We start from the raw sequence: 16,688 nt of genomic DNA, 5'->3' as shown, positions 1-16,688 counted from the left end.
GCCTCACTTTCCTCAACTGATAAAGTTGGATAGCTATCTGTTGATTGTGATTTCGTAATACAGAGAGTCCCGAGCCATGATTCCTGATCCAGATATCATTTGCTTCTGCCCACTCTGGAGACGTTGATGGACAGTGAGCAAGGGACAGGAACTAGCTGTCTGTGCCCTTACCTAGCCCCTCCCCTAGGGGTTTGCCCTGGTGTGGAGCCAGCTCTTGAAAGAAGCCTCCTCTCCTCTCCCCTCCCCATTCTGGGAGAGGACTCCTGGCTGTGCTCCAAGATAAACTTCCACAAGGCGATCATTAACATAAAGTCAAGGAGAAGGTCAGGGGAGCCCTTAAAAAGGCCTTCTTGCACCCTAAGGTGGCTGAAGCCACTCCACAGCTCTTTGTCCTGACTGCTGCCACCCAGACACAATGTGGCTGCTCCTGGCTGTCTTTCTGCTCACCCTCGCCTATTTATTTTGGCCCAAGACCAAGCACTCTGGTGCCAAGTACCCCAGGAGCCTCCCATCCCTGCCCCTGGTGGGCAGCCTGCCGTTCCTCCCCAGACGTGGCCAGCAGCACAAGAACTTCTTCAAGCTGCAGGAAAAATATGGCCCCATCTATTCCTTTCGTTTGGGTTCCAAGACGACTGTGATGATTGGACACCACCAGTTGGCCAGGGAGGTGCTTCTCAAGAAGGGCAAGGAATTCTCTGGGCGTCCCAAAGTGGTAAGTAATGCCTCTGACCCCTCCCCTCACCAGCCCCTGGGCACGTTGAGCTCTTCAGCCAAGGCCATGCCTGCAATGCCCCTTCTAGTTCCAGAAGAATCCTGTGATTCTTCCAGTAACAGCCTGGTGGGGCTGTGGGTGGGGAGCGACCCCTCAGACTTCACCCAGCTTCTAAGCTAGGCAGGAAGAATTAAAGGAAGACTTTATTTTCTGGCTGTTTCTGGAGGTGGGACAGGGTGGGAGTGGTGGTTTGAGGGGGTCAGGGAGCCCTTACAACATCATCTCTCCCAGCTGAAAAAGTGAAAGTGTGAGCTGTTGAGTCTTGACCAACTCTTTGTGACCCCATGGACTAGCCCACAACACTCCTCTCTCCACAGATTTCTCCAGGCAAGCATACTAGAGTGGGTTACCATTTCCTACTCTGGGGTATCCTCCTGACCCGGGAATCGAACCCAGGTCTCACCCATTGTGTAAAAGTTCTTTATCATCTAAGCCACTTGGAAAGCCCAAGAGTCTAGCTCTCTGAGCCTGAAATCTGAGCTCTCATGATTCACTGAAAGAGCATCTGTAAAGCATTTAGCCCAGTGCTGGAAGTTCTCAATAACTAGCCTTGATGAACACTGTTCACATGGAAAACGGGTTAGTGATTCCTGTCCTCCGCAAAAAGTTGTGAGGGGGAAGTACCCTGATTTTTGGAGGGCTGGGATCACTATTTCCCTGGAGCTTCCTCAAGCTGCTCCAGCCCTGGGGAGCTGACCTATGAAAGCACTTTCGGGGAGGACGCTGAAGATTCAACCTGTCGAGCTTTCTGTTTACTCCTGGGGGCAGAAGGGAGTGGGAGCTACTCATCCAGGAACACTGCCAGCCTCCAACACAGCACCTGGCTGCAGGGTACTCCCCTGAATGTCCTGGGCAACGCCCCCTGGCTGCTCATCTTTGATCAGACCAAGGCTTGACTCTTCTTTGCTTGGGCCAGTCGGCCTGGTTCTTGGGCCAACTACCCTCTCCCATCTCTGCTGGGCTTCTTCTCTCCAGGGCAAAGAGGAAGGAGGCAGCTAGTCTGATGGGGCCTGCAGATCCGGGGATAGAAGACAGAAGGTCTGGGGGAACCTGTAAAGTTTTGGGGGTCTTCTGGGCAGAAGCAGCTTGGCCCATGTCTAGGCTGGGTGGACAAGACATGTGCCTCTCCCGATGTGGGCCTGTATTGGGCACACGGCTGGCAATGGAAGGGAGAACTAAAGGGGGCTCAGCTGCTGTGCCTTTAGCTGCTCCCATCCCCAGAGGACCCAGGGAAGGGTAGGGGCCTGGTGTGTCCTCAATCTCTGCTCCTACAAGTTTAGAGAGTCCATCCCATCACAGCTGCCTCACCCTGTCATTGATCTGAACAATCTAATTCAGGGTTCCTTCTTTTGCCTTACTCTGTCTCTCTGTTGGAACTGGGAGTATCAGGCCATAGGTTCTGTCCTGCCAAGGCCTTGCAGTCAGGGTGGAGTGAAGCAGGGAGCTCTATAAGGAGGCTGCGCGACAGCTACCAGCCTCATTGCCCTCGGGGAGGGCAGGTGGATGGTGTCTGAGTCCTATGTCCTTTTCTGCTTTCCAAAGGCCACTCTAGACATCCTGTCAGACAACCAAAAGGGCATTGCCTTTGCCGACCATGGTGCCCACTGGCAGCTGCATCGGAAGCTGGCACTGAATGCCTTTGCCCTGTTCAAGGATGGCAACCTGAAGTTAGAGAAGATCAGTGAGTGCCTGGCTGGCCCTGGGCTGAAGGAACCTGCAGAGGGTTGGGGAGGGAGAGGGTTCTGGTACCTCCATTCCACATTTTCTTGGCTACCACTGCCATCTGCTGGACATCTGCTCTCTTCGATTCAGATGGAACTGGTCGAGATGGCGGTGAAGGGATGACTCAACTCCCGCCCTCACACCCCTCTCTCTCCCCAGTTAATCAGGAAGCCAATGTGCTCTGTGATTTCCTGGCCACCCAGCATGGAGAGGCCATAGATCTGTCCGAGCCTCTCTCTCTGGCGGTGACCAACATAATCAGCTTTATCTGCTTCAACTTCTCCTTCAAGAATGAGGATCCTGCCCTGAAGGCCATACAAAATGTCAATGATGGCATCCTGGAGGTTCTGAGCAAGGAAGTTCTGTTAGACATATTCCCTGTGCTGAAGGTGAGGATGGGGCCAGGTCCTATGGGCAGACCTCAGCAGACCCTGATCGTATACCCAGTTCTTTCCTCTTACGGTTCACTCCAAACCTCATTTTTTTCTGACGACCTCAATTACAGTGACCTCTACCTCCTCTGACTCTTCAAAATCTTGCTGCTTCTCTACAGAAATAGGTTTAGCTTTTAAATTATGGGTTTTATTACTCATGATAACGTTGTTGGTGTTGTTGTTTACTCACTCAGTCGTGTCTGACTCTTGAGACCCCACAACTGTTACCCACCCGACTCCTCTGTCCATGGGATTTCCAAAGCAAGAATACTGGAATGGGTTGCCATTTCCTTCTACAGGGCACCTTCCCAACCTAGGGATTGAACCCACGTCTCCTGCATTGCAGGCAGAGTCTTTACCCGCTGAGCACCTGGGAAATGCCATGTGCCAGTCCCAAAGCTCCACATGCATTAGTCATGCATTCCCTTTGGAAGTGGGTTTATTATCCCCATGCAGATGAAAATACAGGCTTCAAAAAGTTAAAGAACTTAATCATGCCATGAGACTCAAGTCTGTGTTATGTTATGCTATGCTATGCTATGCTAAGTCACTTCAGTTGTGTCCAACTCTGTGACCCCATAGACCGCAGCTACCAGGCTCCCCCGTCCCTGGGATTCTCCAGGCAAGAGTACTGGAGTGGGGAGCCATTGCCTTCTCCGCAAGTCTGTGTTACCTGAATGAAGTCTCCGTCAGTGCTAGACGTTTGATTGAAGGGGGAGGGGAGGTGACTCCTTTCTCCCTTGTTTGGAATTGTCCTGGTTGTCACCGATGGTCCCATTCTGGGTCCCTGTCCTGCTTTCCATTCTGGCTGAAGGTTGAGGTTAGAGTGGGAACTCACCAGGGATGGCCAGGGAGAATCTAACATTTCCACTTTGCAGATTTTCCCCAGCAAAGCCATGGAAAAGATGAAGGGTTGTGTTCAAACGCGAAATGAATTGCTGAATGAAATCCTTGAAAAATGTCAGGTAGGTGATGGAGCAGAAGAGATGACGAGTCAGGTGGAAAGTGGCAGGAGAGCAGGGTAGGGTCCATTTTGGACAGTGTAGGAGCTCCAGCACCTAGCCGCGAGCCTGCCATAGAGTCGGTGCTCAATAATCCTGACTTAATAATAAATATAAAAATAAATAAATAGGAGTAGAGAAGTGAGGAACTGCAGAGGACCCTGAAGGGACCCATCCACCCTGCAAATTTAAAGAGGGCCCAGTGCTTTTTCCACTTCCACCAGTTCATGGGTCCTGACTAGCCTCACTCCACTCCCTCATTTCCAAGTGGGAGAAGCCTTTGTGTCTACAGTCTGGGTGAGAGTATGGCAGGGGTTGCAGATGGGGCTCCTTTCTCTTCATCGTCTCCCAATCTCACCCAACCAGGAGAACTTCAGCAGTGATTCCATCACTAACTTGCTGCACATACTGATCCAAGCCAAGGTGAATGCAGACAATAACAATGCTGGCCCAGACCAGGATTCAAAGCTGCTTTCAAATAGACACATGCTCGCTACTATAGGGGACATCTTCGGGGCTGGTGTGGAGACCACCACGTCTGTGATAAAGTGGATCGTGGCCTACCTGCTACACCATCCTTCGGTGAGTTTCTCTCTACCCGAGCCTTCCCAAGCACTCCTGACCCCAGGCACACTCACCTCTGCTCCAGGGAAAGGGAGAGTCCATACCTCGGGACTTCTTTGCAGGATGATTGGGCTGGACCCTTTACCCAAGCAGTGGTTGGCTCTGTCCTTTGGCTGGAGCTGCCCCATCTTCTGCAAGCAAAGCCAGGGTTGTAGAGCCACCTCTGGGAAGGGTCTTGCCCTTCTGGGTGTGACAGTAGGTTCTTCTAAGCCCTTGCTCCTCCTGGGCTGATACATCCTGGTAACATTCACCCTGTTCTGGCCCCCAGTTGAAGAAGAGGATCCAGGATGACATTGACCAGATTATAGGTTTCAATCGCACCCCAACCATCAGTGACCGGAACCGCCTTGTCCTGCTGGAGGCGACCATCAGAGAAGTGCTCCGAATCCGGCCTGTGGCCCCTACGCTGATCCCCCACAAGGCTGTCATTGACTCCAGGTGTGCCTTCCCTCCCAGGAACACCCAACCCTCCTGGTCCCTCCCCCAGCATCTGACCCTTCCAGCTGGCTGGTCAACCTACAGTCAACCACTGACAACTGATCATCGTACCCACGACCTACTGACCAGTGTGTCTCCTACCCACTGACACCCACTGACCCATCGACCTGACCTCCCTCAGAAGCTGCCCGCTGCCTGGGAGACACGTGCTCCTACCCAATCCAAAAGCCGCAACACACACACACACGCACTCATGCACACACACACCAGCTCAATATGCACACCCACAGGCCCTAACAGACCCACAAGTGTTGATCCTAAGTGCTACTCAGGAAGAGAGGGCTGGATTCATATTCAATCTGGCAGAAGCTGAGGAGAAGATGCAGGAGTGGGCATGAGGGAGTGGGCATGAGGGAGCGGGCATGAGGGAGCAAAGGACTCTTTTCCCCAGGGTAGTGACCACGGAGACTTGGGGCAGAGAAGGTGGGGAAGAACGATACTCCAGACCCTCTTTTCCTCTCCCTCTCTGGAGCAGCATTGGCGACCTTACCATTGACAAAGGCACAGACGTTGTGGTCAACCTGTGGGCACTGCATCACAGTGAGAAGGAGTGGCAGCATCCCGACCTGTTCATGCCCGGTGAGTCCCTGTTCTGTCCTGCCCCGCCAGCCACACAGCCCCCTCTGTGCCCACCTCTCCAGCATTGCTTCCCTTCTGCCAATCTTCCTGCTAGAAGACTCCTGACTCCCACTACATGGACCTGTTGACACCCCTAGCCTACCCTACACTTACCCAGATTCTTCACAGCTGGGTTCCCCACTCTCCTTCCACCAACTGCAGCCTCCTCTTCTGAGAAGGCCCATAGGCATATGTCTCCTGTGAAGTCAGCCCCCTCTCCTGTGGGATGGTGCCATTTTCATGTTTAATACACCTTTTCATCCTTCCTGAATATTCCATCTTCTCTGTGTGATTAAGGGCTACCTGAGAGCAGGGCATTTATCTCTCCTAAGATTGCCGCCCCCCCCCCCCACCCAAATAAGGCTGTCCACCTTCTCAGACTGGGGCTCCCCAGGCAGGGCCTTGTCCTCCCCCTACTCCTCTACTGACACTGACCCTGGCCCCTGGCTGACGCCTCCCCGTGTCTGCAGAGCGCTTCTTGGACCCCACGGGGACGCAACTCATCTCGCCATCATTAAGCTACTTGCCCTTTGGAGCAGGACCCCGCTCCTGCGTAGGTGAGATGCTAGCCCGCCAGGAGCTCTTCCTCTTCATGTCCCGGCTGCTGCAGAGGTTCAACCTGGAGATCCCGGATGATGGGAAGCTACCTTCTCTGGAGGGCCATGCCAGTCTCGTCTTGCAGATCAAACCTTTCAAGGTGAAGATCGAGGTGCGCCAGGCCTGGAAGGAAGCCCAGGCTGAGGGTAGCACCCCATGACTCCACCCTATGTGACCCCCACCGCACAGAATTAGAGGAGCTCCCCCACCCTCTCCCACCATTCCTTCTTCCTCCCCGCCCACTCTGCCTTCTTTCCCAGCCTGCAGCCCTGGCAGTGATGTGCATAAAACAGTTTCTTTCTCCAAAGGCATCTGAGCAGCTCATTCATTTGTTCACTCGTTTCTTTCAACAAGTATTTTATGGACCACCTACTATGTGCCGCTCACTCACTGTCCTTGGACCTCAGGCTCCTTGGCCTCGTGAAACTTAAAATTCTAGTGAGGGCTGACAAATGAACATTCCAGAGACTCATAAGTGCTTTGGAGTCAGTTATACTGGTTGCTGATGATGTGAGGGGAATGGCCAAGGTGGGGGTGGCTGCTGTGAATGAAAGGTTGGGGTAGCATGAGACTGGGCAGAGGTGCCCCCCGCTGAGGGAGCAGCAGGGAAGAGGCTCAGGACACTGGGTTAACCTGCCACTCTCTCACCCCTGGACACTTACGAGGAAAAAAGTTCTCCCTTGAGGTATCCTGGCAATCCCTCATCACTGGCTTCTTCTGCCATAGAATAAATGCACCGAGAAGTATGCCTTCTTCAGCAAGGGCTGGTGCAAATCTGAGGGACAAAATAGCAGGGAGCATGTGACAAAGCAAGTGGGACTCAGAGAGCAGGAAGGCAGTTCTACTATAATGTCTCCACAGCTGGTCAGGAGGGCAAGTCCCTGCGTTCTGTATTAGCTGTATCTGCCCCTCCTGTTTGAAAGCAGGGATTGCAAACTGCTCACCCATGGGCCACAAAGGGCCCACTACTGAGTTCTACGTCCACGTGGTACCTTTGTTTTACAATAAAAAAAAAATGAAATTAACTGTCAACATCTTAAAATGAAAAGGATTCATACAGAAATTCTGATTTCCAGCTTCTGAAAATCCTGGGGCCATATCAGATAGGGTTACAGTTGTACATGGCCTCGAGCTCCACCTTGGCCTCCCCAAAACCCCTACTGTCCAAAAATCCCTACTGTGCAAAAACCGCATCTGCTTGACTCAAGCATGTCACTGCCTAGACCCTGTGGGCATCCGATGAGCTCCTCCTGCTCTCAAGCTCAGTAATACCCCATTCATCCTCTCACTCTGAGGCTAAGGCCTGCTCAGAGGCCCAAATATGAATGGCAGACATCTGAACTCTCTAGACCGAGGCTCCAGCTACATCTTACAAGTGCCACACAAAACAGGTACCTAGACAAAGAGGAGGGTCCCTCTTCTCTGACTGAGGAGAAGATCTCTAGCCAGTCAGGAAAACCTCCAGCCACAACACTCAGGAAATGAGACAAGAGAACCAAGTTCTGCCCAGTGCCTGTGTTTATCAAGCATCTGGCTGGGCATTTTTATCCAAGTTACATATTCCTCTCTTTTTACGGGAAACCAGAAAACCGAGATTCAGAGTGATCACACACCTAGAACAAGTTTTCTAGATCTAAAGCCTGAATTTTAGTGGGAAAAAACCTGAATAATTAGCAGTTATCCTAAACTTTCATGCTGGATGCTGACAGGCACAAAAATGACAGATAAGACATGGACTTTGCCTTTGAGGAACGTTGAAATTAGTAAATTGTTAGATTAAAAAAAAAAGCTTCTGTTTCAGTTCTTATTGCTGAAAATCTTCCTAAAATATTCAGGTTCATTTTGTGCCTCAAATACAGTCCAATCAACAGAATTCATTCCTTCCCCCCACCCCCCCCCCCAATAATGTGACAAAGCCTCAGAGTCATAATTTGAAGCAATGATGGTTATATACACAACACACACATACCTAGTCAGTTTATATAATACACATTTTTACAGGACTCAAAAGCTTTTCAAATTTCTTGAACAGTCAGCCTCACCTTTGAGCCTGCCAGCCAGCACCCGACAAGGGATGAGAAGTGCTACCACCCTTATCTTACAAAGGAGGAGCTGACACCTAGCCTAAGGCTGCAGATGACAGAATTGAGACTGTCAAAACTCGGATCTCCTGACTTTCGGTTCAGTATTCTTTCCATGACTGGGCCCTAGCTCATCAAGTCTTTGCTTTACCTTGAACACGTCTTGATCAAATCAAATAATCACTTTGCCCAAAAAGAGGTGCAGTTTTCAAGGGGATATGAAATATTGAAGGTACATGTTAACTTGTTGCTGATGTTCTTTGAGAAAGATTCACTACGGTTTCACTGGACAGTGAAGGACACGTGGGGTCTCAGAGCCCTTCTTCACTTTAAGCAAAATTCTAAATGTAACCTCGTTTTTTCCTCAGTAGTTCCACCCCACTGCACCAAGCTTTTGTTGGGGGCAAAAGAAATATTAATGGGACTTGTCTTGTGTGCCTGACTGTCTAAAGACCAGTGCTCAGTCACTCAGTCACTTCTGACTCTTTGCCACCTTATGGACTGTAGCCTGCAGCTCTCTGTCCATGGGATTCTCCAGGCAAGAATACTGGAGTAGGTTACCGTGCCCTCCTCCACTAGAGACCAGTACCAGAGATTTATTGCCAGTAGAAAGTTCAAGGAAACCACTGGCTTCTACCTCAACAAAGGGTTACATTAAAAATGTTACCCCTGAGCGAACAGATACAAGACTTCTTAAAATCTTCAGAATCCAGAGGCTTTCTTCAAAAGATTGAATAACCTTAAAGAACTTTATGAATTTTAAGACCTGACATCTAAAGATTAAAAGAGACACCAGATGATTTAGAAGAAGGGGAATTTAGCATCCCCCTTTTCTGTTATCAAAGATAGATTATGATGCAGTCAAGAAGTAATAATTAGAACTGGACATGGAACAATGGACTGGTTCAAAATTGGGAAAGGAGTACATCAAAGTTGAATATTGTCACCCTGCTCATTTAACTTCTAAGTAGAGTACATCATGCGAAATGCCCTCCCGGATGAAGCACAAGCTGGAACCAAGAGTGCTGGGAGAAATATCAACAACCTCAGATATACAGATGACACCACCCAAATGGCAGAAAAGTGAAGAGGAACTAAAGAGTCTCTTGAAGAAGGTGAAAGAGGAGAGTGAAAAAGCTGGCTTAAAACTCAACATTCAAAAAACCAAGATCATGGCATCCAGTCCCATTCCTTCAGGACAAACAGATGGGGAGACAATGGAAACAGTGACAGATTTTATTTTCTTGAGCTCCAAAATCACTGTGGATGGTGCCTGCAGCCATGAAATTAAAAGACGCTTGCTCCTTGGAAGAAAAGCAATGACAAACCTGGACAGCGTATTAAAAAGCAGAGAGATTACTTTGCTTGCAAAGGTCCATATGGTCAAAGCTATGGTTTTTCCAGTAGTCATGTATGGATATGAGAGCTGGACAATTAAAAAGCTGAGTGCCAAAGAATTGATGCCTTCCAAAACTGTGATGCTGGAGGAGATTCGAGAATCCCTTGGACTGCAAAGAGATCCACCCAGTCAATCCTAAGGAAATCAATCCTGAATATTCATTGGAAGGACTGACGCTGAAGCTGAAGCTCCAATACTTTGGCCACATGATGCGAAGAGCCGACTCAATGGAAAAGACACTGATGCTGGGAAAGATAGAAAACAGGAGAAGAAGGGGACAACAGAAGATGAGATGGTTGCATGGCATCACCAACTCAATGGACATGAGTCTGGGCAAACTCCAGGAGAGGGTGAAGGACAGGGAAGCCTGGCGTGCTGCAGTCCACGGATTCACACAGCGTCAGATACAACTGAGCGATGAACAACAACAACAAGGGCCACAGCAATAGGCATCCAGCTTGAGATATGGATTGTTATTAAAATAACTGTAGCCTAATGGTTCTTTAGGGCTCCCCAGGAGGCTCAATGGTAAAGAATCTGCCTGTCAAGCAGGAGATACAGGTTCCATCCCGGGGGTGGGAAGATCTTCTGGAGAAGGAAATGGCAACCCATACCAGTATTCTTGCCTGGAAAATCACATGGACAGAGGAGACTGGTGGGTTATAGTTAGTGGGGTCACAACAGTTGGACATGACTGAGTGACTAAACAACAATTGTTCTTTAAGCTGTATAAAGTTATTGATATTTGGGCAATTCTGAGATTCTACCCTTCTGGGGGTGGTTGTTCAGATTTTTCAGAGATAAAGTATCAGTTCCAAAACAGTTTGATTTTATCTATTGGCGATAAAAAGTGAACTCTAAACCTGTCCTTGAGAAGGCATAGTTCCTGCTGATTGGGGCAACCAAGATGTTAAGATTCTAAACTTGTGGGCAGATAATGCATATTGCTTAGAAAGTAGCAGGAAAAAGTACCCCTATTTCCTTCCTCTTTATTAAAACATCTCCGTTCGCCCGCCCTGAGGCCTCTGGCTTGTGACTGCCTCCTGAGCAGAGTGCTGCGCACCAAGCAGCAGGAGTTTTCCGCCCATCCTGTCTTCACCTTGGCTCATCAGCCCTTGGTACCCGCAGGATGGATCCCAGATGAGCTGAATCCACAGATGCAGAACCTACGTATGCTGAAAGCTAAGTGCATACAGTTATTTTACATGGCAGCCTTGAGCAGCCTCAGATTTTGGTTATCTGCCGGGCTTGTGGAACCAAACTCTCGTGAATACTGAGGGACAACTGTACTGACATTTGAAGTCAGATAATTCGGGGACGACAGAGGATGAGATGGTTGGATGGCATCACCAGCACAATGGACATGAGTTTGGGTGAGCTCCAGGAGTTGGTGTTAGACAGGGAGGCCTGGTGTGCTGCAGCTCATGGGGTCGCAAAGAGTCGGACACAACTGAGCAACTGAACTGAACTGAACTGAATTCTTTGCTGCGGTGACCCTCCTGTGCATTATAGGATGTTCAGCAGCATCCCTGGCCACTATCCACTAGATGCCAGTATCAACACCCCACTCCACCCCTGGCTACTTGTTGCGACAATCAACAATGTCCAAACACTGGTAAAAGTCCCCTGGGGAGGGGACAAATTGCCCTTAGTTTAGAACCACCATTCCAGCCAAACTGAACCACACAACTCCGTGCAGAATCGTGTTGCATCCACTCTTTGTCACCTGATTGTCCTTTGGGCTCCCCAACCACTCTGTAAATTCCCTAAGAGAAGGATGAAGTCAATCTCACAAGTGCACCTACCCAGCAAAGGATTAGACACACAAAAACCTTCAGGAAGTACTCATCCTGGTGACTTGACAATGAAGTAACCCCACAGGCTGTTCCTCCCCCATGTTCCCCACGCCTCTTAGCTACGCTGTACAAGCAGCCACGGGAAGGGATCCTCCAAGGGTTAGGCCAGGGCTGTGGCAACATAATTTCACACGATGACTGGAGACCAATCCACGGCTCTCTGGGCTTACAGTAACCCAGCACAATCTGGGCCTGGCCATCCACCTGGAATCTTACTCCCAAGGCAGGGAAATGACTGCACGTTCTATTTTTGTGGGCAGCCCATCCCAGCCTATCCAAGGCTTCCTCACCACACTCCAGAACCACACCCCAAGGAGTAGGAGGTCATAGGTATTTACACCACTGCCTGGGGGGTAACCCAAGAATTTCCAAACCCTTGAAGAAACCACAGAATACACCATGCAATAATTGAAACCAAGACTGAGACCATGGGTCACAGTTCAGTAGAATCTCCTGAGAACATGTGTGTTAACCAAGAGACCAAACAATAAAGAATATTCTGAATCCCTGACGCAATGGCAATGCCTGAGGGAACCAACAGCTTCTGTGCAACTCAGTCCCAGCAAACAATTCACCACTTGCAAGAAAAGAAGTCACTGTGCCACACTCCAGCTGCCGGTCTTCAAAGCCTGTCTCCCTCTCTCCTGAGTGTGTATTTTCTGCCACTGCCCCTCCTATCTCTTTCAGTTAAAAGAACAAGATAGGTCAAGCAATTGACTTCGGACTGAATCTCCATTTTTGGCAACAGATGCTTCTCCTGAGGTTAAGTCCAGGTTTAAGTCCAGTTAAGCCCTTCCCAGAGGAGCAATGGCTACAGAGCAAGCGCAGAAATGGCTAAACCAGGTCAAATTTGCAGGGCGTTTCAACTCCCTGTTGCTACAAATCAACAAACAGAATCAAGAATAGCGCCAAGAGGAACTGTCATCCAGGTGTTAGGGAGTCAGGGCAGGGGAAGCAATTTTATAGCACAGTTTGGTTTTTATTCCCCCCAAGTAGCCCCATATTTCTCTTTTCCTAGACTAAAATTTACCTCTTCAGGGAAAAATGGTGGGCGGGGGTGGATCAAACTCATGGGATATTATGGAGGAAATGAATGTTTTCTTTGGCCCCTTTCTGGATAAAAGTTTCAAAATCAGCAGATACAGTCTTCTTTTCCACTGAGTAACTGTCCAGTCTGCTGGTTTCTCTTTGCTTTGATAATAGGAATGTGATTTAAAAAAAAAAAAAACAACGATTTCTCTAAAAAAGCAGCTTCTTGCAAAAGAGACGGTTGGCGGAGGGGTGGGGAGCGGGTGTTTAAAAAAGTCACCTGAAAGGCTTGGATGAGAGTCACCCTTTCTGTTAGGTGACAGGAGGGAAGTGAGGTGTTTATGGAGCTCCCGCTTGTAGTAGTCACAGATTTGTACAAATCGGTTCCAATACGAATTTTAGCTTCCACCTCTGGAAGTACAAACAAGTGCTACCCTGGTGTCTGCTGCATTATATAAAGCCAGTTCACTTCCAGCAGGGTCTCGCTTTACTATACCTAAACCTGGTATCAATGACAAAAAGCCCACACAGGAGGGTAATGGTGACCGGGAACTCAATCCCAGACGAGGAACAGGGCCGCGGGGAGGCGGGCTGACAGGAGATTTGCTGCAGCAAATAGGAGCAAATGTGCTCCTCCTATGGCATGCAAGAGCGGGACGACACTGAGGACGTCTGCCTCCAGAGTTGCCGCCGCCGCACTGGAGCTCTGTGATCTCCAAGAGTTAACTTCGTAGTTTCAGTTGCCTCATATGAGAAAGGAGATAAGAACTCCTACCTCATGGGTGGCTGTCACGATGAAATAATCGAAATATCATGTCCGGCAGTGTAGAGGTTAAATTAGAAGATAGCAAATTCCCTCAGCCCTCTCCCTGGGCATGCCCTCCCCACTTGCGGCTCCCTCACAGCACTTTCAGTGTTGTCCTAGGGAGTCCCGAAGATTTCTGACTGTGTCCAGGGAGTAACTAGGGTTCAGCACTCTGGCTACTCTGTCGTATTCAGCATCAGGCCATGCAAGGGCCTAACACAAAACTTCCCAGGTGGTCTAGTGGTTAAGAATCCACCTGCCAGTGCAGAAGACATGGGTTTGACCCCTGTTCCAGGAAGATCTCACAAGATGCGGGGCAGCTAAGTCCCTGCACCACAGCTACTGAGCATGTGCTCTAGAAAGCCACGCACCACAACGAAGAGTAGCCCCTGCTCAGCCCTACTGGAGAAAGCCCGCGCAGCAACGAAGACCCAGTGCGGCTAATAAACAAATAAATTAAAAAAAAAAAAAAAAAGTAAATAGCCCCCTGTGCCTCTACCCCATACATTCCAACCTGGGAAGGGCACACTGCCTGAAAGGGCCCCAGACCCACCACAGCGTCGCTGGGGACGACTTATTTCAGTACCAGGGATCATCACACTTCCTCAGTGAGGACACCTCAGGGGATAATTTTCCGAGAGAAAGGCAACATTCGAGGTGCAGAATATAAATTATCGTCTTGATGGATCCAGGCTGCATTCCAGCAATTAGAACTCGCACTGGTCCTTCCACACACCTGCTGTGCAACAACCGAGACCACTGGACTGTGGAAAGGACCACCTGCAAAAGCCACCTTTCCACCCGTGAACTGTGCTGCTCCGCTCCTAATGTCACGTGCCGCCACCTGCGTAAAGCTCCACCATCCGTGAGCTCGCTCTACGCCCCCTACCTGTGAGCACGGGGATAAAGTTTCTACCCCTTGGTATCCACAACATGCTGTGAGTAGAACAGGTGCTCAATACTTTTCAGATAGAGATGTTGGTCACAAGAACTTCCAGCATTATAAAACCAATACCTTCTGAATTAAACATGAAATAGAATTCATTCAAATCAGCAGACCAAGAACATTCTGTTGTAATCTTGTTCTTTGAAAATCAGTAATCCATCTGCTAGGTATACAGGATAGATTCCCTCTTAACCAGAAAACTCATTTTCTGATCTTGCCAGATAAGGAAGGGATGGCATGCTCAACTACATGTTATACCTAAAATGTGCCATGTGGTGCCACAGCCCAAAAGTACAGCAGGTGATTCTCTTCAGAACTTCAGCCCCAATAAGCACAAACACTGTTCTCTAGTCAACCCTGTAGCTTCCAGGGCGTTGTCTTAGCTGTCCTTAACTGGAAGAACGAACACAGCCTAAGGCTTCCCTGGGGCTCAGTGGTAAGGAATCCACTTGCCATGCAGGAGACATGGGTTCAATCCCTGGGTTGGGAAGATCCCCTGCAGAAGGGAATGGCTACCCACTCCAGTATTCTCACCTGGGAAATCCCATGGATAGAGGAGCCTAGTGGGCTACAGTCCATTAGGGCTGCAAGAGTCAGAGGTGCAGGATAAAAGTTAGCAACTAAACAACAACAAGGCCTAGCTGCCCTTTATAGACACTGAATTCATGCCACACTCATTATTGGATTGAGGCCCCTCATGCTTTCCTTCCTTCTCTGTGTCATAAAGGACACCAGTACTTGCTGAAGCAAGGTCCTTGTCTTATCTCAGGAATACCTAATACCAAGACTCATCGATGACAGTGTCGTTTCTCATCTGCAGGAGAAAACAAAAACAACACTCCAACCTAATCTGTCTGGAATGCTCCTTCCCTGGCTCATATGTCTGGTGTTAAAACTCCTACTCATCCTTCGAGACTCAGGTCAAGTATCACCTTCTTAGGAAAGCCTTCCATGCCCATCCTGCTCCCCAAGCTTGATGCTTTCCTACCCTCTGCTGTCCTAGTCCCTGGGGGTCCTCTGTTTCAGGCTTAGCACACTGTCTTATAATTATACCAAAGTTACTAAAGTGCAGGGAAGGGGGTGAGGGGTGTGGGCCAAGTTGAGGCGGAATCTCTCCAAGTGTGGCCAGATATTACCAGGTCTGAACCACCTGGGGAACTTAATAGAAATGAAGATTCCTGGGCCCTGGCCCCACACCTACTGAATCTATATTCTAATCACCCCACTCCTAGGTGATTTTTATGCATTTGAGAACTACTGCACTAGAGTGTGATTTCTAGGAAGAAGCACGGTGCTTTATTTATCCTCTGTGCCAGATCCACATTCATTAAGTGCAGTGGCATTATTCAGTAGATGCAATGTGCATGAGAATCTTCCACAGAGTAAAGAGCAAAAGGGTACTCAGAGACATGCGTCTCATTTGGTACCTGGGCCACCTAGAAATAAACTTCAGAAAACGTGCCCCGGCGGGAGCAATGCATTAATCCAACTCCACTTTCATAGACACCGGTAGATAGCAAGGAAAACACCAGGCTTTGGAATCAAAATGCCTGGGTTTGAAAATTTTAAAACAAAACAAACCAATCAACCAACCAAACAAAAAAAGCCAAAAACAAACAAACGTTAATGACCTAGCTAGTTTCCCTAGCTAGCTGATCAACCTTGGACAAGTGGCTTACCTCTGTAAGCCTCAGCACAACTACCAGAGAAACAGAATCACAATCCACGTAAGATAGGTGTGTAATGTGTATTAAGAGGGAAATAGTATATGAAAGCATATATGTGCGTGTGTGTGTGTGTGTGTGTGTGTGTGTATACATATATATATATATATATCTCGGAGAAGGCAATGTTACCCCACTTCAGTGCTCTTGCCTGGAAAATCCCATGGGCAGAGGAGCCTGGTAGGCTGCCATCTCGGGTTGCACAGAGTCGGACACAACTAAAGCGACTTAGCAGCAGCAGCAGCAGCAGCATTCCCCACCTGCTGACATAGCATGAGATGCTTCCTATTTCCAACACTGCTCAAAATCCTCGCCAGGGCTTACTCTGCCCACAAGTCTAAAGGACAGCCCTTCCTGAGGGACAGAGGAAGTGCTCCAATAGGGTCCCCACTCTCTCTGCCTGTCTCTGCATCAAAGGAACTCTGAACAGTAACAAAAGCAGTAATAGAACATGTGGAGCTTTTCAGAAAAGCTTACTTTTAGAAGAATTTCAGGCCACCCAAGGGACACTCTAGTCCTGTTCTAAGCATGAGGTTAAACAGCAGTCCCTAGAAGCATATATATTTCTTTTGTAAGACTCTG

At 49.0% G+C, this 16,688-nt stretch overlaps 1 protein-coding gene across 1 annotated transcript; it reads left to right on the top strand.

Moving 5' to 3' along the window:
* The first annotated feature begins 364 nt into the window (after positions 1–364).
* On the top strand, positions 365–6,573 carry CYP17A1 (cytochrome P450 family 17 subfamily A member 1). Its single transcript, NM_174304.3, has 8 exons — positions 365–712; positions 2,315–2,453; positions 2,654–2,883; positions 3,807–3,893; positions 4,296–4,511; positions 4,822–4,991; positions 5,527–5,630; positions 6,140–6,573. The coding sequence occupies exons 1-8, from the start codon at positions 416–418 to the stop codon at positions 6,424–6,426; spliced, it is 1,530 nt and encodes a 509-aa protein (NP_776729.1). The 5' UTR covers positions 365–415; the 3' UTR covers positions 6,427–6,573.
* Positions 6,574–16,688: the final 10,115 nt, after the last annotated feature.

This window comes from Bos taurus, chromosome 26, assembly GCF_002263795.3.
Source record: "Bos taurus isolate L1 Dominette 01449 registration number 42190680 breed Hereford chromosome 26, ARS-UCD2.0, whole genome shotgun sequence".
Taxonomy (NCBI): Eukaryota; Metazoa; Chordata; class Mammalia; order Artiodactyla; family Bovidae; genus Bos; species Bos taurus.
This window is presented reverse-complemented; position numbering and strand designations above follow the sequence as displayed.

Bases quoted from the DNA above. Each gene is read 5' to 3' on its own strand.
- CYP17A1 (NM_174304.3), top strand. From the start codon at position 416: ATGTGGCTGCTCCTGGCTGTCTTTCTGCTCACCCTCGCCTATTTATTT. The intron at 713-2,314 runs GTAAGTAATGCC...TGCTTTCCAAAG, and splicing joins TCTCTGGGCGTCCCAAAGTG to GCCACTCTAGACATCCTGTC. The intron at 5,631-6,139 runs GTGAGTCCCTGT...CCGTGTCTGCAG, and splicing joins TCCCGACCTGTTCATGCCCG to AGCGCTTCTTGGACCCCACG.